Source organism: Equus asinus, chromosome 13 (assembly GCF_041296235.1).
Source record: "Equus asinus isolate D_3611 breed Donkey chromosome 13, EquAss-T2T_v2, whole genome shotgun sequence".
NCBI classification, from domain to species: domain Eukaryota; kingdom Metazoa; phylum Chordata; class Mammalia; order Perissodactyla; family Equidae; genus Equus; species Equus asinus.
In genome coordinates, this window is record NC_091802.1 from 40,956,339 (window position 1) to 40,981,405 (window position 25,067).

The window sequence follows — 25,067 nt, forward strand, 5'->3', positions numbered from 1 at the left end:
ACTCTGGGAAGTATATAAAGTTTTAATAACCTCATGGATCCTCATTAGTGTTACTGTTCCTTATTTATTCCACTTAAAGCGTTCTATGGTTTGTACTAGGCTTTAATTCGGTAGAGATTCTGTCTCTGTTGAAGGACCTATAGTCAACAAAAGAGGCAGACAAAATTTGTATGAATAGAATATTTGAGTTTTCAAAGTCCTGCTCAAGTGCTCCTTCCTTCTTGGAGCCTCTTATCACTCTCTCACACCTGGGAAACTCATCATTCTTTACTGACAACTTTCTGGAGCCACACTGACGTTTGCGTGTATGCGATTGTCTCTTTGTCTTATCCACGCTAGACTGTAAACATGCTGAGGGCCAGGATTGGTGCTTATGTATTCGTGTGTTCTCAGCATCCCACAAAGTACTGCCACATGCTATAGACGATCGATTGTAGTATGTCAGTCAGCATCAAATTGAATGGATAATTGAGATAGTGGCCGGTAGAATTGAGAGCTTTAAAAATTCAGAGATGAGGCAAGTGCGGGGGGGATTAATGTTTAATTGGGGGGACAGCGAACATTGACCTTTCTTCAAATTATAGAAAATGAAATGATAAGGAGGTTATGGAAGAATATTATGCGTAGGAGCAAATACCTAGAGAAAAGGATAAACTTGAAGAGGAGGAGCTAAGGAGAGATGCCTGCCTGCATTTAAAGGTCTTTAGATAACCACGTGTTGGGTGTGATGACCGGGTACAAGATGAGCCACTTCGGCAAACGTAAGCTTTAGTTCAATTAAATGCGATGCGATGGGCTGATACCAAGTGAAAGTATCCTATGGGCAACTGAAGACCTGGAACTTGAGCTCAGGTGAGAGCAAGATTGGGGAGTCATCGGCAGAGAGGGGCTGGCTCTCCATGAACATGGATGTAGAAAGAGAAAAACAGAGAGCCGAGGATCTAGGCATTTCCTCCGTTTTGGACAGAAAGGGGAAGACAAGCCAATCAGGAGACAGAGAACAGGCAGTGGGACATAGAATGAGAGGAGCCAGAGCGTGCAGAGTTATGGAAATCAATGAAAGTTCATATCGAGGGAGGGACAGGTACCTATATTGGCGATGCAGGTACAGCAGAGAGGTTGAGAGGAGAGCCAGCTCCTCCTCAAGCAGTTTCTACAGAAGCTTGTCTCCATAGGTTAGGGGCAAGGGGAAGCAGAGAATTCCAGAGTGATGAGGCTGAGAGACAGCAGTGGAGACAGCAGTGAGGTTTGGGGAGGACACTCAGAACTGCCAAGAGCCCTGCAGACACAGCAAGACGGGTGTGGGTGTTAAAGGCCAGGCTTTCTGCATGTTGGGAGCCTCCCAGGAGGACATCCCTCCCCCTCCGTCAGAATTTACCAGCGGAACATGATGACTGGAGTCAGTCATTTACCCATTTCATCCTCCTAATGAAGGGATATTTTTATGAAACTGCCACGATGAGTACTTTACAATGTATGAATATGAATGAGATACACATTTACTATGCCAGAGAAGTAAAGTTTATTGGGAAGTAAATGAAGTGGCCTCCTTGCATTCCAGAGAACACTGAAGAAGCAAGGAAAGCAGGAAACACAATAAGTACAGGAAACAGCCTAAAGGAACCCCTGGAGCTCAGATTGCAGGGAGCTGGACATCTGCAGAAACAAAGAAACTCAACCTTCAACAGGAAGGAGTTTGCCAAACATTGGGAGTTGATGATGCGTGTCTTTGCTTGTTGGGTCTAGAAGCATTTCCATGTCTAGAAATATCACAGTTGGCACGACAATGTTTCTAAATGGCAACTGAGCTTAGCAAAAGCAGGACCTGGAGACCTTTCCTATCCTTGATCTAAACGGCTTCATTGCCATCTTCAAAGAGGGTGCAAGTTTTTAAATTAACAGAGACGCTTTTGAGAGCTGCCACAGGGCCCGCAGTAGCTGCTACTAGCATTGGTGGTGGCACACGGGTTGCGGGGAAGCCTGCAAGGACACAGAGATTTAGAATGGGTTATGGAGAGGAGTGGAGAGAGCCCCAGGGTGCCTAATCAGACAACCTGTGAATTCTCAATGGTTGAGTTTAATTGGCATCTATTTGTTACCAAATCCCTCTCCCTGTCCCAGAATACCTTGTGCAGAGGGGGAAATTGACCTTCTGAAAAATGTTATCTCATGCTCTTGGGCTCTCGTCTGCCTTACCCGATAGTTACTGTTGTGAGTAACCACCTCTCTCTCATCACCTCTGCATTGTTAGTTCCTTGAGGCAGGGGATGTATGCCCTTCACTGTTGACCTTCCCCATTTGTTTAATTGTCAGATAGTAGATGCTTGATTAATGTGTGCTGTTGGGTGAATTGAAAATATGGCCAACATGTGTGTGGCCACAATGTCTTACAGGCCCACCACACACACTTTCCCAGAAATCCTTCGCCTCATACTCACTTGCCGTCCTCGCTCTCCAGCAGGCCCCGGTACGTGTTGATCTCGCTCTCCAGCCGGGCCCGCACGTCCAGCAGCACCTGGTACTCCTGGTTCTGACGCTCAAGGTCGCTCCTGATCTCGGCCAGCTGGGACTCCACGTTGGTGATCAGGCCCTGCACCTGGGACAGCTGGGAGCTGTAGCGCGCCTCTGTCTCCGTCAGCGTGTTCTCCAGAGAGTCTCTCTGTGGGGGAGACAAAGAACATCTCAGAGCTGCTCCCTCCACGGGCTTCTCCACAGGGTTCCCAAGAAGTCACAAGCTTCGAGAGTTAGGGACAGTGTGGCCCAAGGGGCATCCCACTGACTCCTATTCCCTGACTTCACATTTCTCACCAGGACGGCCGAACAGTACCCACCAGGTTGTGCTGGGCCTGCAGCTCGATCTCCAGGGCGTTCACCGTGCGTCTCAGCTCGATGATCTCTGCCTGGTAGGACAGCAGCTGCTCCGAGCTGGACACCACCTGCCTGTTCAGCTCCTCGGTCTGAAACACCGGAGGGGACAAGACAGGCTCAGACCCTGCCTGAAAGGCTCTGAGGGGCCTCAGGTCCTGAGTGGCCACGTGCTGGGATGCCCACCTGCTTGGCGAACCATTCCTCCACGTCCCTGCGGTTGGTCTCCACCAGGGCCTCATACTGACTCCTGGTCTCATTGAGCACGCGGTTCAGGTCCACGGTGGGGGCCGCGTCCACCTCCACGTTGAGGCGGTCTCCAAGCTGGCTACGCAGGGAGTTGACTTCCTGTTGGAGGAAGGGGAAGGAATGAACCCACAGAAATGGATCTGCTGTCTTGGTGCTGTACGAAAGTCAGCACAATGCTACTGAAAATGCCCTGAAAGTAGAATCCTGACACAGGTATTGCAGGAATAAACCCAATTAGGGATCACATCGATTCTTCTCCCACAAAACTGAAACAAGCTCCCATTTCCTATAAGACTAAGTCCAAACTTTCTGGCACGTGTAGCTCCCACCCCATTTCCCATCACCTCCCTGTGGGTACTGCACACCCAGCCATACCAGCCCATAGGCCACACTCAAATATACCCTGCTTCACCACTTCTCTGTCTTTACTCAGCCTCTTCCCTCCGATCACAAGACCCCAGTATTAAAATCCTCCTCCTCCCCATGACTTGCCTCTGAGAAGAATCCCCTATCTCCTTTCCGGCAGACTGGATTGTTCCAGAGCGTGCCACTCGTGTATCTCATGCAGTACTTAGTTCACGCTGCCTGTATTACACACTACGCTTTACATGTCCATCTGCCAAAACTACAGACTGACTGTGAGCTCTTTGAATAGGAAGCCATGTCTTCTTTCTTTTTTTTCCCCCATCTCTGCCACCAAATTCAGGACCTAACAGTGACCAGCAGAGAGCAGGGCTCAATAAATGGATGTCCTTCCTTAGCATCTCTACCACCTGCCCAATGCTCACAGTTCACCTCACTCCTTGATTTGGGAATAGCATCCTTATTCCCTGAGCTGACCTTCTTCAGAGAAGGGTCCCAGCCCAAGGATCCTGACAGCAATTGCCTCCTGATTCCCAGTGCTAAAGGCTTAGCTCTGAAGCCTATTTTTTTTTGTTTTCTTTTCCTCTCACCTCCTCGTGGTTCTTCTTGAGGCAGAGCAGCTCCTCCCTCAGGGACTCCACCTGGGCCTCCAGGTCGGCCTTGCACAAGGTCAGCTCATCCAGGATCCTGCGCAGGCTGTTTATGTCCGCTTCTACCAGCTGCCGCGAGGAACGCTCTGTCTCATACCTGCACACACAGATTGGAGTGGGAGGATGAGCTGGGAAAGAAGCCGATCTCCCTGTCCCGCATCTTGTGTGCATGGGCTGGTCCTGGCTCTCTGTGAACTTATCCAGTTTTCCACCTCTTCCCTTCCATGTTTCCCTCAAGCTCTGCATGGATAGGCTGGAGAGGCCCCTCACTCACCCTAACCCCAGAAGGCACCCATGGGGCCTCATGAAGTGGAAGCTCTCATTCTCCTCTCAATTTTATTGGTTAATATTCCATCAAATCAATCCATTCCCCAAGAACAATTAATTTCAGTTTCTGAATTTGAGGGTTTAAGAAGGCCTTCCGGAAAGACCAATATAGATGGAAGAGCAGACAGTGCATGAGTCTGGATCTCTGTTTGAAATTGGTTTTACATAACCAGCCTTAAGAGGAGATATAAAAAGGGAGAAATGGCTTTCTCTTCCCTTCAAGGCAATGTTAGGCCCATAGGGCCACGAAAAAGCCATGGGGGCCTTGGAGGTCACCTGGCCCAAAAGTCTCAACGTACTTGGTTCTGAAGTCATCAGAGGCCAACTTGGCATTGTCGATCTGCACCACCAGCCTGGCATTCTCAGACTTGGCACACAGAATCTGAAAACAAGATTCTACTGTGAGGACCACTTGAACTTGAGAATGTCTTGCTGTTCAAAGACAGCCAGCTCCTGCTGTGCCCGTACATGGGCACCACCCTCTCACCTTCTGCTGGAGCTCCTCGATGGTGCGGAAGTAGGACTGGTAGTTGGAGCACAGTTCGGGCTCCTGCTGCTGGCACCGCTCCCGGATGCGGCTCTCCAGCTCCGCGTTCTCCCGCTCCAGCTGGCGCACCTTCTCCAGGTAGCTGGCCAGGCGGTCGTTCAGGAACTGCATGGTCTCCTTCTCATTGCCATTGAAGGAGCCCTCGCAGAACAAGCCACAGCTGCCCACGCTGGCGGGGATGTTGCAGGCCCCGGGCAGGGTGCAGCCGTGACAGCTGGGGGGCACGCAGGGCCGGGAGGAGCAGGTGGAGCGGCAGCTCAGGTTGGACAGGAGGCAGCTGTAAGGCATGGTGCTGTGAGAGTTGATGGAGGAGCAGGTGAGCTGATGGAGGTGGACGTGGATGAGGTTTGAGTCTCTCCTTCCTCCGTGGTCCTTTTATACTCTTAATGGTGGGTGGGGACTAGGCATACAGCATAGTTTCCTTTCCTAATTTTCCAGCTAATTCCTTTCAGCTAATTTTTTCCCCAAAATATGATAGTTAGATGCCGCCAAAGAGTCCCCTCTCATCCCATAAAATTATTCCACTCAGCTTGTGTCATACCAGGGTCTTCCTGGGTGCTAGTGGTTGGTGAAATCAGGGTGTCATCAGATGGCTTCAAAGAAGGCAGGATCAGCCCAGCCCCAAATGGCTCTCCCCATTACTCAGAAGGGACGACAGCCAGGGACACGGGGTGGAGTTGTTTGGGACTCGTCACTCGTGAGGTTCTGCCGCTAGACTCCCTGGAAAGAGAGTTTGGAGTGAACAATCTTCTGGGTGGCCCTCTTCTCTCCAGTCCACCCACGTTTCAGTGTTCGGTTCAACTTGTCTTTATAGCAGAAACTTGTCGTGTGTTAGCTGCAGGCATCCTGAGCGTTACTCAGTGAGAGTATTGGTTGGGGCTTAGGGCATTTGTCAATACATGGAGAGATTGAATTAAGTGTTGCTGGTTGGGAAAGGAAACCAGCTGGATGGATGAGAATAACGTTAAAGCAGAGATCAGCAAACTATGGCCCCCAGGCCAAGTTCAGCCTGCTGCCTTTTTTTGTAAATAAAGTTTTGTTGGGCCACAGCCATGCTCCTTCATTCAGGTATTGTCCACAGCTCCTTTTGTGCTACCATGGCAGAGCTAAGTAGTTGCAACAGAGACAACATGACCTGCAAAGCCTACAATATTTCCTATCTGGCCCTTTACAGAAAATGTTTACTTACACTGAAGCAACAATCTCCCTAAAGATGAGAAAGGGAAGAAACATCTAGAAGGAAAATTATGCTGGGAATAATCCACAGAGTGAGAGATCCAGTGGCAGTGTTGAAACATAAATCTGAAGTATAATACTTCAGACTCAACAAGAAAGGAAAACCAGAAGGAGATGCTCAGAGCTATCCACGGTGACCATATCTCAAAGTCTCTGGAAATTTCTCTCACCTTATTCTAAGACTTATTCTTCTTTCTGAGAGCACTGAATACCCCTCGAGGTATGAATCTGCCAGCCTGAGATGCTCTCAGAACAAGGCACACTGTCCATGAGAGACTGTCACCCCTAAGAAGCGAACACCATCTCTGATGAGTGATCACCTCTCTGTCACCTCTGAGATGAGAGACCGTTTGACTCTTCCAAACCTTTGGAAATCTCCCTATTGCCCAATAATGCGTCTTATCAAAGTAGCCCTCCCATCTCAACTTCTGTTCTCTGTCACTCTACGTCCTTCGTTCCGCACAGAAGCAAAATCAGAGTTCAGAAAGAAGTCCCAAAAGATTATTTGTAGGACACGGTGTAAGCCATTTAAGACGGATGTGTCCAGATTTCAAACGCAGTGTGGGAAAAACAGAAAAGCTCACATTTGAAACTAAATAACCTAGGTTCACATCCTTACTGACAATATGAGCTTAGAGAAGTCCCCTTTATTGACTCTCATTTTTTCATCTCTTAAACTGAAGTACTAATAATGCTATCCAACTTATGGTTTTGTCGTGAAAGTTAAGTAAGATATTTTGTGTAAAAATGGTTAGAGGTGGGGGTGATGATGATTATTTATGTAACCTTCCTCCTACTATTGTTGGCTCAGATGAAGAATTTTGTGAATATTCAGTTTTCTTGAGCAGACACTGGGCACGTTGTCCACGCCAACCCAATGGTGATCAAACCTCATTCACTTATCTTGCAAGCACTAGGGGCACAGAACTATATTAATGGATTAATCAACACAAATGCAAATTTTACACTTGGTGGCTGGAATAGGAAATTGGCAGATGGCCTGTTGTCCCAAACTTCTCTGCTAAGTTCCTGATCTTGTGGGTTTGGCTATCTTATTTGGGGTGGTTCTTGAGGAGGGCAAGCTCTCTACATGGGGTTGTATTGCCACCAAAGCCTCCTTTCTTGTACTGGCATTGAAATGGGTTCTACTCATCCTCTGTGAATCCTCCAGCCTTATGTTTCCATACAAGCATTCATAGTAATGATGGTGGTGGTGATGTTGATGATGATGATGATGATGGTACCATTTCATGAATACTTACTATGTGCCAAACAAGGTGCTAAGTGCTATGGCACATTTGTCGTTTGATTCTCCCAACCACCTGTAAGATTGGCCTATAAAATTATTCCCATTTACAGATAAATTAACAGATTGAGAAAGGCTCAGAATTTTCCGAAGACACAGCCAATTAAGTGGCAGAGCTAGGACTTGAACAATTCAGATGCCTAACTCCTGAGCCTGAATACCTAAACACAGTGCAAACATTTGGGATAGAAGCTTCTCTGGTTTTACGAGGAGAAGGAAATCTTAGATTCATTTCTGCCCATTGCCATTCTCTTTATAGGTTTTGCTTCTGGTTCTCATTGGGGCCCTGTTCCCCAAAACCCTCCCTACCCCATTAGTCCTCCAAAGGCCTCTCTGCCCAAGCAGTCATCTCACCTTGCTACTCTCTATGGCGCCTTCCTGAACTAAGACCAAGTTATATTCATTAACTTTTCTCTACAGAGAAATGGTCATCCTTTTCATAATTGGTTGATGTGTCCAGATTAGAAATTAGATTGCCTTTGTTTATCATCTAAGCAAATGAAAAGGCACAATGGCATGACCTAAGGTCATTTAGAATCTGGGAGAAAGACTACCTGCCTTGCCCTAAACTTTTAGCCCTGTAAAAGTTTACCTCAGATGTAAATTCTGTTTCCTAAGGTCAAAGAATTCTATAGCTAGAAGGATCTGAATTTACAGAGGAGAAAATTGAGGCCCAAACAGTGAGGTAGGAAGGAAATGAATATCAATAGATCACTTTCCAGTCTGGTAGTCTACTGTGACCCTCCACACACAGTGTTCCATCCTCACCCATAACTCTGGGTGTCTGGATTCCATTATTGTCACTGTGCATCAGAGACGAAGAATCTGAGACATTGGGAAGAAATTTAACCTGTCCAAATGACACAAGCAAGTAGACTCAAATCTGCCTGGCCCATCACATCTCATTGTGAATTAGAGAGATGAGACACTGCCTAGTCAGAGTGTGTCAAAACACAAGAACTGGGAGAAAACATGGAAACGAGATCATGAATTCTGATGTCAGCTCTGAGGACAAATTGGAAGACACACCTAGGCTTCCTATATATTGCTTTGCTCTTCAATAAAATGGGGGCTAAAGAGTGACAAATCTCACAAGCTTGTGATGAGGCGTGGCTCCTGGAAGTAATGGGATGGGCTTTTATAGAGGAAAATGATGAGCGCTCCTGGATAGCCCTGCTCTTCCTGTAGACGCTGACAGCCTCAGGCCTCAAAGAACACAAATGATGACTTTGACCCCAGATATAAGGATGAAAAAAAATGCCTTAGCTCTACTCCATAGCAAATATAAAATTTTCAGGGAAATTGAAAGGAAAAGAATCAGCAAAAATATTTAGGATATAACGCTGGGGAAAAGCCAAGCATCTGAGAATGACATGCCCAGTGGGCTTGAGAGTTCAGACCAGGACAGCCCAGGAGCCAATAAAACAGGTTACCAAAGAGCACTGGACGTGCCAACTGGAAAGGGACCTAGGACCCTGAACAGAAGATGGGCCTGGGATGAAACAGTACCAAACAATGCTGAGTAGAGGATATACTGTTGGTGCAGAGCTGGGTGGGGGACTTGAGAAAGAAGTGGTGGTGTGAAAGACAAGAGGACAGTGTATAAATTCCACTGTTAGACGTGAAACCAAAAAAAGATAAGCATACATTTCTATCCTTAAGAAGCTTAGCTTGGCTTCTGCAAGGCAAAGGAAACAAGGAACAAAACAAAAAGACAGCCCACCAACTGGGAGAAAATATTTGCAAATCGTATATCTGACAAGGGGTTAATCTCCAAAATATATGAAGAACCCACACAACTTAACAACAAAAAAACAAGCCATCTGATCAAAAAATGGGTAGAAGATATGAACAGACATTTTTCCAAAGAAGATATACAGATGGCCAATAGGCACATGAAAAGATGTTCAACATCACTAATCATCAGGGAAATGCAAATCAAAATTACATTGAGATATCACCTTACGCCCAAGACAATGGCTGTAATCACCAATATAAAAAACAACAAATGTTGGCGAGGATGTGGAGAAAAGGGAACCCTCATACACTGCTGGTGGGAATGCAAACTGTGCAGCCATTATGGAAAACACTACGGAGATTTCTCAAGAATTTAAAAATAGAAATACCGTATGACCCAGCTATCCCATTACTGGGTTATTTATCCAAAGAACTTGAAATCAACAATTCAAAGAGACTTATGCACCCCTATATTCATTGCAGCATTATTCACAACAGCCAAGATGTGGAAGCAACCCAAGTACCCATCAACTGATGATTGGATAAAGAAGATGCAGTATGTACATACACTGGAATACTACTCAGCCGTAAAAAAGACAAAATCGTCCCATTCACAACAACATAGACGGACCTTGAGGGTATTATGTTAAGCAAAATAATCCAGACAGAGAAAGACAAACACTGTATGATTTCACTCATATGTGGAAGATAAACTAACACATGGACAAAGAGAACAGATTAGTGGTTACCAGAGGGGAAGGGGGTCGAGGGGTGTGCATAAGGGGTAAAGGGGCACATTTATACGGTGACTGACAAATAATAATATACAACTGAAATTTCACAATTTTATAAACTATTATGACCTCGATTTAAAAAAGCAAGCAGCAGCAGCTTAGCTTAGTGTTGGGTCAGCAACAATCAAAATGATTAATAATCCTAATAAGAATATCTGGTTTACAAAGTGTCCATAAACTTAATCTTCCATGATCCTCTTGGCAGCTGTATAAAGCAGGGAGAGGAGAGATTGTTACTCCACTTTACCTTTGGGGAAACTGAAGTTCAGACAAACTACACATATTGTCCAAAGACACAGAGCTGATGAGAGGATAAGTGAGAACTAGAACCCAGGTCCGGGTAAGTGGGCTGCAACCTGGCTCCTTAGGATCAGCCGTAGAGTTTCTCAAAGTCCCAGTGACCAGGCTGCACCCCAAGGGCACGAAATCAGACTCTGGGAGCAGACTCAGGCGCAGTGTTTTTTTAAATTTCCAGGGTGATTCCAAAGCACAACCAAGGTCAAGAAGCACTGTCCTCGTGTGTGTATTTGGCGATGATGAAAGAGCACCTGGAAACAGTTCAAAAGCCACGCGGAGATGTTTAAGGGAATGTAGGACACATTTATTTACAAAATTAAGGTGGAGCCATGAAGAATGAGATTTTTGTCTTTTAAAAAACATGGCAGAATTTACAAATCAAAAAAAAGATTAGCTTCTGGAAAGAATTTCCATTTATTCCAGTGCTGCTATCTCTGTTCAAAACATGTTCGGAACTTTCTGTTTTGACAATATCTGTATGTTTTTCATATCCAGTTTTTTGATAGCAACCTTTTGTCCTTTAAGGATGGATTTTCTTTTATGGAAGCCGTTCAAAGAGAAACCTTGTGAATAAGGTAGACAATCAAATTAGATAATTTTTTAAAAAAGAACAAAACCTCCATATATGTGGCTCATAATGACTCTAAAGTCAGTTCCTAAAAAGACTTGCCAAAAATTGGTTGAAATCTATATGTAGGGGCCAACTCTGAAGAATGTCATTGACCTGGATGTATTTGTTCTGCTCTGATTTTTTTAATCATTCTCCATAGTTTACAGAGTTGTCTTATGTACAACTATAGATAGAAGCTGCTTCAAATCCCACAGTTACTAATCACCAACTGTGACTTCAAGCAAGTTTCCAAGGCTCAGTTTCCTAATCTTTAAAATGGGTTTAATTTGCAGCCTTGTCATAAAGATTAAGTAAGACAAGCACCTAGTATCTTGCCTAGCCCGTAGATGATGTTCAACAGATGGGAGCTGTGTTAGTTTCCGCCTGCCGCTGTCATAAATTACCACAAATTTAGTGGCTTAAAATAACATAAATGTATTATCTTCAAGTTCTGTAGGTCAGAAGTCTGACATGGGTCTAAAATCAAAGTTTTACTCTCACTGGGTTAAAATCGAGGTTTCAAGTCGCATTTCTATACACTAGCAATGAACAATCAAAAAAGGAAATTAAGAAAAAAATACATTTACAATAATATCAAAAAGAATGAAATACTTAGGACCCAACAGTCACAAGAGTCGAAAGATGGGAACAACCCAAATTATCCATCAATGGATGAATGGACAAACAAAATGTGTTGTATACGTACAATGCAGTATTATTCAATCTTTAAAAGGAAAAAATTCTGATAGAGGCTACAACATGGATGAAACTTGACAACACTATGTACCGAGTGAAGTAAACCAGACACAAAAGGACAAATGTTGTATGATTTCGCTTCTATGAGGCACCTAGAATAGTCAAATTCATTGAGACAGAAAGTGGAACAGAGGTCGGCAGTGGCTGGGGGCAGAGGGGATTGGGAAGTGAGGGAATAGAGAGTCTCAGTTTGGGGTGATGAAGAAGTTCTGGAGATGGCTGGTGGTGATGATGACCCAACAATGAGAACGTCCTTAGTGCCCCAGAATTCAACACTAAAAGCTGTTAAAATGGTAACCTTTATGTCGTCCATATTTTACCACCATAAAAAAAGAAACCAAGAGGCTGGCAGGGCTGTGTTCCTCCTGGAGGCTTCAGGGAAGAATCCTTTCTGTGCCTTTACCAGCGTCTAGAGGCCATCTCCATTCCTTGGCTCACGGCCTCCTTCCCTCATCTTCAAATGCTGCAATCATACGTCATGTCCTTCTCATATCTCACCGCTCTGACCTGTGTCCACAGTCCTAGCTCCCTCTCACTCTCTTCTGCCTCCTTCTTCTACTTTTGAGAACCCTCGCGACTACATTGGGCCCACTGGATAAGCCAAAATAATCTCCCGTCTTAAGGTCGGCTGATGAGCGACTTTAATTCCATCCACAACCTTAATTTCCCTTTGTGTGTAACCTAAAGTATTTCCATTTTCTACGAATTAGAACGTGGACATCTTTGGTCAGGGAGGGGAGCAATTATTCTGCCTATCACAAGAGCTATCAGTATTACTTTTGTACTATTATAAAATAACACACGTAAGCAGAGTGTGGAATAAAGGAAGAAGCAAAATTAGGGAGGGCCTCTCAACTGAGCTTGACCTTGCATTTGGAGGAAATCACAGACACGGTGGTAAATCACACCAGAGAAGGAATTCGGGGTACAGGCTTCTCACGAGCCAAGTAGCAAGCTGTGTAAATCTGAATCTGTCTTGGAACTTGAGCTTTAAAAATAAGAATCAAGGCAATAATTATAGAAAGGATAAATAATTGCTTTATTTTAAAAATATATAATTTCAATCCATTTGGTTACTTCAGTACACAAGACTGTGTTTCTCCAAAGAGGGGTCTGATACCAGCCTCAGAAAGCCTGGTGAGATGGGCTGGGTTAGTGGAAAAAGGTAGACACCTGGGTGCCCTCTGATCACTTCATGTCAAAATGGTCCTCTGCGGTTTTAGCAAGCCCATGCTTATTACTGTTGTGGCTCCTCATTCGAGTTAAAGAAAGACACCCTTTCTTGTGGACGCTCATGTCACTTTCAGTATTCCTCACGGCACCAGCCTGACTGTTCACAGTGCCGGGGACTATGCCTTATAATAGCACTACTTGGGGACCAGGTTTATCCCTTTTAACAAATTATAACTAATTTGCAGCCAGGACTGTGTCGTTTTTATGTGTCTCTCGCCTCCCCACCATCCAGGAGGAGTTCAACAGGTACAGGTCGGATTGAATTGAGACAGGTGGAAGCATCAAAGGAAAAGTCAATGGGATCTCTGAGCCCCCAGCTGGGAGGGGAAGCGAGCAGCTAGAGTCCAGGCTGGTAATGATCCATCTACACAGGGGGAAGGAGGATGTCCTGGGCACGGCCGGCAAGCCACAGGGTCCTTTCACTGAGTGGTCCTGAGGCTGCCTAGACCACCAGTAACCCAAAACTACAGCCATGGACCTCAAACTTCCTGCTGAGAAAAGATGAGCTTTCCAGAGCCTCCTTCCAGCCCCCAGCTCATGCCCCCTCACTTCAGATTTGGATCCAATTAGCTTGAGGAGATGTCCAGGTCAAGAGTGGAGAGTGAGAAGACGCAGGAATGATCAAGAGAAGAGAGGGGCCACAGCATGGCAGCCACCCTGTCCTCCCTCCTGGCGCCTTGCCTCACCCTTGGGTTCAGGGCAACAGGCCAGCCATCTGCCCACCAGGCATGGAACAGCTCCTGTATCCAAGAGTCAGGCCATTATATGGCCTGACTTTCAAGTGGCTTTTTATAGAGTGCTCAAGTGATGGGCGCAGTGAAACAAATGAATACCAATGAGAAAGACATCTGCTTTGCCAGGGAAATCAATTTATTAGGAGCTTACAAGGGAAGGCCACTAGCCCTTGGGAGGGTTCTCTGGGCAAGCAAATAAGGAATGAACCCCAGTGAAGGAAAAGGTGGGCAGGGAACTGTCTGGAGTGGCTGGGTGAGTTTCTTGGCTGCCTTCCTGGGGCATCTCCAGCCATGCAAATTGTGTTTTCAGGCCCTTTTTGTCAAAAGAACCGGTGCCAGGTCAAAGCCCTGGACCCTCAGGCCCTGCCTCCTTGCTCCTCTGGCAGCCCCGGGCTCTAGCGCACGAAGGTGTTGCAGGGCCCACAGCGGGGGCGGGGGGCACAGGGTGGGCAGGGGACAGGGGCCACACAGGGGGTGCAGGGAGTGGAGACACAGGACCCAAGGGACTTGCCGCACGCGTTGGTTGTGGCGCAGGGGTTGACGGGCAGCCTGGAGAAAAAGAATGATGTAGAAAGGTGAATGGAGGGAGGCTTGTAATATGCACCAAAGAGACCCCAGGAGTGGAATGCCTGTCAGGGCTTGGCCTAACCTACAACAGAGAAAGCCACAGGCTAGCCCACTGCAAAGCTCACTATCAAATGGCTAACGGTCTCCTATCACAGAGTGCCAACATGCTGGTCAGAAACCCTAAACCTCTGGCTTTGACTCCCAACACTGTCCACTCCTAGCTGATGACCTTGGGCAAGTCGCTTAAGGTCTCCAAGCCCCAGTGTCTTCACCTATAGAATGGGGAGAATCGTGGTCCAGCCTGCCTGGTAGGAACTGTGAAGTCAGATAAGGTACTGCATGGAAATGTTCCCTCTACACAATACATTATTATAAAATGTAAGAGAGAGCATTGACCTCATGTCAATATGATCATGGGAGAATCAAAGAATTGGCTGTACAATTTCAGTTTGGACATCAAACAATTCTTGCCATTTCATGTTTTAACGACAGCTATATTGTGTTTTCTGAGTCTTGTTTGAGCTTGTCTGGAGTGAAGGTGTAATTTCCTTTCCAAGGCATGCAATCTTTGCCTGGAGTCCAACTGAGAGTGCACGTCTATGTGCCTGGCTTCATCAGCTACCTCCAGCTGCATACTCACTTGCAGTCCTCGCTCTCCAGCAGGCCCCGGTACGTATTGATCTCGCACTCCAGCCGGGCCCGCACGTCCAGCAGCACCTGGTACTCCTGGTTCTGACGCTCAAGGTCGCTCCTGATCTCGGCCAGCTGGGACTCCACGTTGGTGATCAGGCCCTGCACCTGGGACAGCTGGGAGCTGTAGCGCGCCTCTGTCTCCGTCAGCGTGTTCTCCAGAGAGTCTCTCTGTGGAGGAGACAAAGAACATCTCAGAGCTGCTCCCTCCACGGGCTTCTCCACAGGGTTCCCAAGAAGTCACAAGCTTCGAGAGTTAGGGACAGTGTGGCCCAAAGGGCATCCCACTGACTCCATTCCCCAACATGGGATCCCACATTTCTCACCAGGATGGCCGAACAGTACCCACCAGGTTGTGCTGGGCCTGCAGCTCGATCTCCAGGGCGTTCACCGTGCGTCTCAGCTCGATGATCTCCGCCTGGTAGGACTGCAGCTGCTCTGAGCTGGACACCACCTGCCTGTTCAGCTCCTCGGTCTGAAACACCAGAGGGGACAAGACAGGCTCAGACCCTGCCTGAAGGGCCCTGAGGTGTGTTGGGTCCTGAGTGGCCACGTGCTGAGATGCCCACCTGGGTGGTGAACCATTCCTCCACGTCCCTGCGGTTGGTCTCCACCAGGGCCTCATACTGACTCCTGGTCTCATTGAGCACGCGGTTCAGGTCCACGGTGGGGGCCGCGTCCACCTCCACGTTGAGGCGGTCTCCAAGCTGGCTACGCAGGGTATTGACTTCCTGTGGATGCAGCAAGTGCAAGAGTGACTATCCTCAATGAAGAATGGACTCTAAGAAATGGCGTTGCTTGTTGAAGCCCTATTAGTCTATTTCCCCAGAAAAGAAACTTGTAGTGGAGCCATCTGTGACAGCTCAAGGCTAAGTGGTCTGCACTCCATGTGGCCCAGCTCCCTCCTCACCATGACTATGCCGTGGCACTTGGATTCAGAAAGAATTCCCAAGGATTTGCATGGATGCCACTGAAGGATGGACTAATGCCCAGCTTCCCCAGTTTGCAGACCAGCTGCAGATGACCTCATAATACAAAGAATTGGCTGTACAATTTCATATTGTATATCAAACAATTCTTGCCATCAAGGAAGAAGGTCATGCCATGGTCCCTCCCAGGAGAGAGAAGAAGGAGCCGCAGATCACTCTTCACCAAGACTCAGATTTACCAGGCTTGACTTTTTTGGTCTTTGAGGGACAGAAATTACTTTGCACAGCCTGATTAGAGTGATGCTGAGACTCATTCTACAACTCAGTGTCCAAAGCAAGTTGATGGAGGTCCCCTGGGAAACTCAAATGATGCACCAGTTTTGAGTGAAAGATACATCTTATCTGGGAGCAAGGATAGTTTTCATCTCTCAATACTTTTCTTTCATCATGAAGTTTTGGTGTTTTTCAAGGAAATTTATAAAGTCATCCTCAGCATGGTACTCCTGATTCAGCCACTCCAAAGCACTAAAGCCACCCTCAGCCTGAGACTGAATCTGGTTTCTTCATTTCTCATTTCTGGTCTCACCTCCTCATGGTTCCTCTTGAGGCAGAGCAGCTCCTCCTTCAGGGACTCCACCTGGGCCTCCAGGTCTGACTTGCACAGGGTCAGCTCATCCAGGATCCTGCGCAGCCCGTTGATGTCCGACTCCACCAGCTGGCGCAAGCCCAGCTCCGTCTCATACCTGCACAAGGGTGGGGTCAGAGAGGTGACTGGCAGACCTTCGAGACTCGCAGGAATGATCTTTGATAACCCGGTTCACCTTGTCTTCCCACTTCCCACTGCAATGAATAGACCCAGGGGACAGAGGGCTCTGGGGACTCAATCAAGACAAAATATTGACCCAAAAGTACAGATGGATTTGAGTCCTCGTCTGTTATTGATTCATCTTCTTCGTTCCCCTCAATCTCTGCAGAATCTGCCAAACCAATGGCTTGAACTGTTGTTCAGTAAAGCTATGGAAACCCCTTTTCCTTAACTAGAGATTGAACAACAACAACAATTTAACAACAATTCACATTGTTGATGTGAATTCTGAACAACTCACTTGGTTCTAAAGTCATCCGCAGCCAGCTTGGCATTGTCAATCTGCACCACCAGCCTGGCGTTCTCCGACTTGGTGCACAGGATCTGGGGAATGAGAGGTTGCTTAGTGAGGATTGAAAATAAATATGAAACCATCAACTTCTTTAAAAAGGTAAAAAGGAAAAGCAATAATCATGATGGCATGGAAGCAAAAAACACGGTTCTCTACCACAGATTGAAAACCACAGCAAACTCCCCTTGCTTAGAAAGGACAGCAAGGCTCGTCACCTTCTGCTGGAGCTCCTCGATGGTGCGGAAGTAGGACTGGTAGTTGGGGCACACTTCGGGCTCCTGCTGCTGGCACCGCTCCCGGATGCGGCTCTCCAGCTCCGCGTTCTCCCGCTCCAGCTGGCGCACCTTCTCCAGGTAGCTGGCCAGGCGGTCGTTCAGGAACTGCATGGTCTCCTTCTCATTGCCATTGAAGGAGCCCTCGCAGAACAAGCCACAGCTACCCACGTTGGCGGGGATGTTGCAGGCCCCGGGCAGGGTGCAGCCGTGACAGCTGGGGGGCACGCAGGGCCGGGAGGAGAAGCTGGAGCGGCAGCTCAGGTTGGGCAGGAAGCAGCTGTAAGACATGGCGCTGAAGGGAGTGAGGCTCTCAACTGAAGACAGAGTGCAAGTCCTCCCAGGAGCTTGTGGGTCTCCTGCCTCTGGGGAGCATTTATACCCCTTCCACAGAGGGTGTGGACATGATATTTAATGTCTTTTTCTTTTTACTTCTTCACTGGCTTTCAAACGCCCTTCCCTTCAGTCTGTTGTATGCCTTCCTCAGAAGAGTTCCCTGTCCCATAAAATTCTTTACTTGGGCTTCTTGCTAAGTCGGGACTCCCCTTCAGGCTGTACACCCATGAAATCAGAGTTTTGTGGTAGAGCTTCAAAGAGCCCACACAGTCTAGCCCAAGGATCTCCCCTTGTAAATTGGGAGTTGGTCCATCCAATGCCATTCCTTTGGGTCAGGTGATCCTGTAAACCCGCAATCAGACTCATCTCCTGGCCCACCTGGCATTTCTAGGGAGGGCCTGGGATTGAGTCAAGGAAGAAGATGCCTGAAGTGGCAGCAGTGGACTCCCTTCCCCTCTGCTTTGAGAGAAGGATCCTCCAGTGATGCAGCATGCCGCTCCTTGGAGGCCTTGAGGTGGATAAGGATGCACTGGGGCCAGCTGAGAAGGATGGGCAGCTGTTCGTGTAACGCCTCCTGTACGTCACTTAAAAGGATTGCAGAGAAATTTTAAAGGTAGAGGTTTTGACAAACAGTTTGAGAACAGGGAAGGTTCTGGAGGAAGAGATCATTTTGAAAGAGGGCTGAAAAAATGCAGGCTGAGAGAGCCATATAAATGCTCTTAGCTACGTAGGAAAAGTATCTGGAGGCAGGTGTGAGAGGAAGGAATAAAGAAGTCAAACTTTTTCACTGAAGTGTCCACAGCATTAGGACAGAGGGGGTGGGTCATTGGGAGAGTCAGGAGGTAGCCCCAAGGGGCCTCCTGAAGTGAGAACTTTGACACTGATCTTAAAACTTCATGTGAATTGACCTTATATTCCATGATACACTCATGTTGGCTTTAACATAAAAAATCATTTTAAGGTTTCCAGTTAAATTTTCTAAGATTTCACCCGATTCTCAAAGTGAAATTGACACGTAGGAAGATGAACTCTATCCTGTCCTGGGCTTCCCATCCTCAGCCTTACTGGGTTACATGCAACTGGCTTAAGAACCAAAGGTCAAAAGGCGCCAAGGAGGTCTCTGTGGTCATGTAGTTGAATCCAAGGACCTGGGCACCAGGAGAGAAAATGCTGAAACACAACATAAACAGGGGATTTTGCAAGGCAAGCTTGGAGTCATTTGGGATTGATTTTGGGGACGAAGAAAGGAGTGGCCAAAGTTCTGAATATATAAAAGTTGCATAATTATAGGCACTGCCAGCTCCCACCTGCATCTCATGTAGCAGCGCCCCAACCTCCACTGTGGCTTTGGCCACCATCCAGAGCGGCAGTTTTATTGACAACTTATTGGAGTGCTTCTCCGCGTTGAGCTTTCATGATAGTATTCATGCGGCGCTCTGCTTGACTCTCAGATAAAAGGTCCTTCATCTACCCTCTCCAAAGCCATTATCACCACTTAGTGTAATGCCATCCAGATGAAAAGCCACACTGTGCTACAAAGAAGCCCCAGACTTATAATAAAATCAAAATTTCTTTGTTTGCCTCTAAGGCAATTAAAGGGGGAGAAATAGGTGCGTCCTGTGGCGGGCATCACCAAGACTCAGGAGGAAGGGCGCAAGGTTAGACGGTGGAAGTCAGTAGGGAGCTTCAGTCTCGCTTCATCTGGGCTGGGGACAAATGGAAAACCTGTGAATCGGACTGAGGAGCATTCACTCGTAGGCAACAGCATGGGCCTCCTGCCCCCAAGTCTTGTCAGCCTGCTGCAAAACACTGGTCTTCCAGCAAGGAGCTGTTTCCTGAATCCTGCCTTCCTCCCAACCCAGGAGGGTTTTCCCTTGACCACAGGCTAAATGCCAGCGGCACTCTCCAAGCTCTTTGGTCTCATCTACCGATTGGCCAGCGGAGCCTCGTGGGGCCTTCAGCCAATGGAGGACGTTTAGCTTCTCAGTATGAGAAGATTCAAAGATTGGGTCTGAGTCCATGAAAAAGCAAAAGTCGAATTTGCATACAATGCAGAGAGATCAGAGCAATAGGGAGAGATGGAAATAGGGATAGGTATGTTTAATAAGAGAGATAAGAACATCAAGAAGAGGCAAGGAGGGAATTCTAAGAACTACGCAAGGCCACACTGATCAGCCAAAGGAGCCCGTCTTCAGATGAGTGAACCTGGAGAACGCAAGGCTGAGAAGCAGCCAAAACAACCTGAATTGATGGACAGAAGAGTGGGCCAGCGGCTGAGTGCCCTGCAAGATGTAAATGGAGATGACACGGGAAAGATCTACAGACATGGGACCACAGCTGCTGAGGCCTCTGAAAGAAGTGACATTGTTCCAAGGTGTCCAGACCAGAGTATCACCTCTACATCCAGTCTGGGATTTGTTTGCGGCTGAGAAATGCACTGTGGTCCACACCCAGGCAGCGTAAAGCCAAGGGGGCAAGGCTACCTGTTCCTGAATGAGTAAGGCATGTGCAGAGGAGAGAGAGGAGCAGAGGGACTCAGACCTGCACTGGTTTCAGGTCATCGCCCACCACAGCCATGAAGAAGATGGGAAAGAACAGGTCACCCCTGTGACCTGCTGGTTTTTCCTGGAGATTCCTTTTTTCCCTGCAGAAGGTGAAATGGCACAAGAATTCAGGAGGGGACAGAAGACGAACTGGCCGGTGAGTAAATATAATGCTGCCGTCCCTTGTAAATCTAGCCTCTTTCTTACAGTGTTTTCAAAATATCAATAGGCTTGAGTGAATTTGCTTCTTGAATTAAGGGGGAAAGTGCGACTCCGGCGTACTAAGTTCTCCATAACCTCACACGGGTTAGGAGTAGACTTCACCTACTCTCTTGATCTCCTAATTGAAATATCTGCAAATTTTATTCATTCAGAGAGAAATTGAGCAGTCAAGGGATGATCAAACCCACTTTCTTTATTTAGCTCAACTTTATCCAGAACACATTTATTGAGCAGCTTCTCCACGCTGAGCATGGGACTAAATTGAAACATAGTTCTGACAGCGGATTATGTTTTTATGAGTAATTCAGGTTAATGTGGGTCCCCAAAATACATGAGAAATAACAGTAACATAAAGAGGTGAGATATTTAAAAGATGTGAGGTGGACATTTGGAAATATGTTTATGTTTAAGGTAACTAGAAGATTGCATGCATGACATTACGGGCAGCGGTCACTGGTTGAACATTACCAGGCACTTGGCATAGTCCCAGGGCTGGGCCCGGGGGGTCAGTGGGACAGTGGGACGGTGGGGAGATGACATGCCCCTGCCCTCCGCCAACTCTCAGTCCTGCTGAGCAGCCAGGTCCACAGCTAACTAACATAAGATAATCTAATTGGGCCTTTACCCCCAGAAAGTTTCTTCCTTGGCCCCTCCCACTTCTTCCCATGCCTATTCCTGCCGCTAACTCCAGTCAGGCTATTTCAACTCAATTCATGATTCCCAGCCAGGAGATGAGGGATGAGACCATTTGAGATTATTTAATTCTATCCCGAAGGAGATGTATTGGTGACTGCACTCTCCAGGTGACTCAGAGGTAGGATTCAAACAGCTGATCTCATTAGAATCCTGATCCCTTTAAGAATCTCTTCTTCAACCTGACCTGGTAATCAGATACTTGGATATTTGGTTCTTGTTGCTTTGGTGACCACAGGAGGCATGGTGGTGACTGCTGGTTGTTGCAGCCCTGTGGCATCCCCATAGGACCCGCGGGCATTGAGATGAGTGTCAAAGCGGGTGAAAGAGGCTTCCAGGGATGAGGTATGGGACAGAAGGAAGAAAACAGGCGATACTAAATCAGGCAGATAAAAGAGGAAAATAGAGATAAAAACAGAAATTGAGACAGAGACCAGTGGAGAGAAGAGGAGGTGACAGTGAAGATGCTGGTGAGCAGATGCAGTTCTGACACCCTGCGGATCAGCGAGATCTGCTGCGGGGCAGAGCATTTCGGTGCAGGGCCCTGAAGGCCCACGTGAATGAGGGAAGCATGCGTTTCAGATGTCTGAGAACCAGGGAGGAGGAAGGGGGAAGGGAGGCAAGGGAGATTTGGGTACCCAAACCAGCGTAAAGGGGGAGCCTCTGCTGACGGAGGCCAGGAGACGGCCGAAGGCGGAAGCTGAGTCTGAAATTTGGTCGGGGCGGAGAGGCCTTTGCAAGGTGGGAGCAGCACCAGGAAGATTTCCCTTGGAGAGATTCTCAGACCCCGGAAGCCTTTGCCCAGTAAAATCCATCTCAGCCACCTCACCCCAGCATTTGAGAGTGGGTCTGAACGAGAAGTTTCATCTGGATGTACCTCCAGCAAAGCCCTCAGCAGTTCAGTGCAGGGAAAGAGCAAAGGACCAGGAATGAGAAGACTTGGGTGTGAGTGAGACCAGCTGTGAGACCTTGGGGGTTGGGGGGGAGTCACTCACCTCCCTAACCCTCAACTTGTCCCGCTGCAAAATGGTGATCAAGAAACCTGTTCTGCCTCTCTCTGGGTTTTGGCGGGGTCATATTGGATAAGACATAAGAAAGTGCTTTGTAAATGGTAAAACGATGCACACATCATTGACTATTTCTCTTCTCCTCCTCTTCCCCAGTGGACAAAGGGGATTTAGTAATGGCAGGGGGTAGGTTGACCTTCTTTGGTGATTCCCAGCCGTTAAAATTGCGAGGGTCCTCAAGCCATTTTCAGATACTATAGAACTTTCATTCTTTACCTTACCCTTTGTGGCATAAATTCTAAGAAATTGTTCCTCTAGTATAAACACTCTCTCATTTCCTTCAAGGAAAGAGAATCAAAACATTGGGGTAATTATGGTCTTGTCTTCCTGCTGACACAATCTGAGATGTGGCTTCTGTAAAGCATAGTAGTGAAGAGCGCAGTTACTGGAAGCAGACTGCCTGGCTCTGAATCCTGGCTTCACCACCTAGTAGCTGTGTGACCTTGCGCATGTTACTTAACCTCTCTTAGCCTTAGTTCCTCATCTGCAAAATGAGGATAACAATAGCATTGGCTTTGTAGGATTACTGTAAGGATTAAGTGGGTTTATGTAAATAAACTTATCTACTACCTAGATCAGTGCCTGGTCATAGTTAGAGCTTGATGAATGTGAGCTTCGATGACAATGACGATGATCATGATAAAGATGGTGATGATGAAGAAAAGTGATGATTGTGGTGGTGGTGCTGGTAGTGATGATGGTAATGATGGACTGTTTGGTTTCCAGGGAAGCTCTTCACACCTCCCCAAGCATAACGATCCCCTTTACCCAGTATTTCTTCCCAGAAACCCAAACCACTTCACACGCGCGCGCACACACACGCAAACAATGTCTCATCAAAGCTCATATTTTAATTACAAATGACAGTCAGGACATTGAACGTAAACTTAAGAAACACAGGTCAATCACCCTGGGGCCCCATTGACTCATTTCATGTCACCAGAAGAATCCCTCAACCATTGAATGACTCACCTTCTCTGCTCCTTAAATGGGAAGAACAATGCTTGCCTGCTCTGTCATGGTGCAAGAAGTGGGTTTATTTGTTGTACAGCTTTGAACTTGTTGGATGAAAGGAGCTACTTAAGTACAAAGGAAGAGGCAAAGGTGTTTGGGCCAGGTGCTAAATTAAGACTAATCAAGATTGCTCTTTCTTATTGGGACCCACTCTTGGGTGAGTGCCTCAGGGATGTGTCACCCCCACTACTTCTATGCTTCTACGCTTGGGGAGAAGAGCTGAGGCTCGGTGGAGGGGAAGGGAGGGAAGGCGTGACAGCCTCTGACCCCTCCAGAGCTTCTTATGATGGAAGTCCTGCTGCCTCCCAAGCAAATCAGTCCTGTCTTCACAGACAGCGGCCACCAGGGAGGACTCTGGGCTTGAGAGCAGCTGGAGGCACAGCAACCAGGCCCCAACTTAAGTTCTGTCCGTCCTTGGGGCTTGGGACTGTGGTCACTCCCGCTCCGGGATGGGCTGGACTCAACAACCATCAGCTGGACTTCGTAAACTTCTCAGCAACTACTCTGAATCAGAGAGTTCACGGAGCAGAGAGGGAAGACAAGAACCAGCTCCTAGAGTTGGTCTGTTGGCTCCACTTTAACACTTGTAGTTTCACTGACAAATAAGACCTGGAAAGAAGGGAGTCATGGAACTTGGGGGCTAGAAGACCCTCTACCACCATCTCATCCAGCCCCATCATACGCCTGAGTAACCGCCCCAACATCACCCCGAGGCGGTTATAAAGGGCCTGCTTGAACGTCTTCAATGATGGGGAACTCACTGCTTCCCATCTTTGGCCAGCTCTCATGCTGCTTTCTGGAGACACGCTGTTCTCGCCCATGGCTGCCTAAATATGGAGCCTCTGGTTCATGTGTCTATTGTCTGCCAGGCAAGTTCCAAGTGAGGCAGCTGCCAGAAGGACTTGCGAGTGGAGCCTGTGCGGGAGCTTGAGTGGGTCAGTTAGATTGGCCTTTTCTAGACTGACAGTCTGACAGGCTCAGCAATTACCATCATCAGAGCTTTGCAGTTTGCGGGGGAAAGGCTCTATCTCAAAGGGATGAGGGATTCCTCACCCAGGGGATCTGTCGGGAGAGTAAGGCCAATCCCTTCTGCAGAGTGTCTGGCCAGTCAGGGGCTCACTCCCCAGATAAACTCCCTCACCCCGTGGTTCTCAAACTTGAGTGTGCATAGAATCACCTGGAAGGCTCCATAAACCAGACTGCTTATTCAGAAAGTCTGAGGTGTGGCCCAAGAATTTGCATTTCCAACAAGTTCCCAGGTGATGCTGGTCCTCCTGATTGGAGGACCACATTTATAGAACCACCGCCCCAAAGCTTCTCATGTTGAAATTTTTCCCCTTCAAAGCTTCCAAACTATGGGCTTTGGATCTGGTTCAAAGAGGCCGGGGTTCAAGCCTTGATTCAGCCACCAGCTGAGAATAGTAACAGCCACACCCTCTTTGCAGGGTTTTTGTGGGACCCTGTGTCAACAAGGTCGGTAAGGCCCCAGCACGGTCCTTGTTCGTGATGAGCACGTGATCACAAAAGCTTACCTCAAGTAGAATAGTCTAGGGGGGCCCGGTAGAACCTCTGACCTGAGTTTTCCCTTTGCACAAGGACCAGAGGGCTTCATCCAGATAAAAGGGGGTTTTATTTAGTGTCTGTACTCTCAAAGTTCTTTGAGTCTGCCTCTAAGTAGGCTTGGTCAGCTCAAGAGTTGGGTGTGGCTCGTCTGTGCCATTTTGCTGCTGTCTCATTTGTAACCAAGGTCCTCACTGGCTTTGCCCTCTTCTGGAACCACTCTGGTCAGTAAGCCACAAGCCCGGCTGCTCGGGGAACAACTGGCTCAAGGAGCTCCCAGCAACGCTCTCAGCGTGGGCTGGAGAAACTCAGA

The 25,067-nt window shown here is 47.5% G+C and overlaps 2 protein-coding genes across 2 annotated transcripts; both read right to left on the reverse strand.

Moving 5' to 3' along the window:
• Positions 1-1,498: 1,498 nt before the first annotated feature.
• Positions 1,499-5,345, reverse strand: LOC106826308 (keratin, type I cuticular Ha3-I-like). Its single transcript, XM_014833559.3, has 7 exons — positions 4,942-5,345; positions 4,754-4,836; positions 4,068-4,224; positions 3,052-3,213; positions 2,832-2,957; positions 2,439-2,659; positions 1,499-1,980 (listed from the first exon to the last, which is right to left on the reverse strand). The coding sequence occupies exons 1-7, from the start codon at positions 5,287-5,289 to the stop codon at positions 1,896-1,898; spliced, it is 1,182 nt and encodes a 393-aa protein (XP_014689045.2). The 5' UTR covers positions 5,290-5,345; the 3' UTR covers positions 1,499-1,895.
• An 8,472-nt stretch (positions 5,346-13,817) lies between these two features.
• On the reverse strand, positions 13,818-17,681 carry LOC106826303 (keratin, type I cuticular Ha1). Its single transcript, XM_014833553.3, has 7 exons — positions 17,263-17,681; positions 16,997-17,079; positions 16,477-16,633; positions 15,531-15,692; positions 15,311-15,436; positions 14,912-15,132; positions 13,818-14,253 (listed from the first exon to the last, which is right to left on the reverse strand). Exons 1-7 carry the CDS (start codon positions 17,608-17,610, stop codon positions 14,100-14,102), a joined length of 1,251 nt encoding a protein of 416 aa, XP_014689039.1. The 5' UTR covers positions 17,611-17,681; the 3' UTR covers positions 13,818-14,099.
• Between the last annotated feature and the right edge of the window lie 7,386 nt (positions 17,682-25,067).

What these genes read in the sequence shown, in the direction of transcription:
- LOC106826308 (XM_014833559.3), bottom strand. Translation starts at nt 5,289, where the DNA reads ATGCCTTACAGCTGCCTCCTGTCCAACCTGAGCTGCCGCTCCACCTGC. An exon ending in TCGAGGAGCTCCAGCAGAAG is followed by an intron (nt 4,837 to 4,941) that starts GTGAGAGGGTGG and finishes TCTTGTTTTCAG; the next exon opens with ATTCTGTGTGCCAAGTCTGA. An exon ending in TCTGATGACTTCAGAACCAA is followed by an intron (nt 4,225 to 4,753) that starts GTACGTTGAGAC and finishes CTGTGTGTGCAG; the next exon opens with GTATGAGACAGAGCGTTCCT.
- LOC106826303 (XM_014833553.3), bottom strand. Translation starts at nt 17,610, where the DNA reads ATGTCTTACAGCTGCTTCCTGCCCAACCTGAGCTGCCGCTCCAGCTTC. An exon ending in TCGAGGAGCTCCAGCAGAAG is followed by an intron (nt 17,080 to 17,262) that starts GTGACGAGCCTT and finishes CTCATTCCCCAG; the next exon opens with ATCCTGTGCACCAAGTCGGA. An exon ending in AGGAATGGTTCACCACCCAG is followed by an intron (nt 15,437 to 15,530) that starts GTGGGCATCTCA and finishes CTGGTGTTTCAG; the next exon opens with ACCGAGGAGCTGAACAGGCA.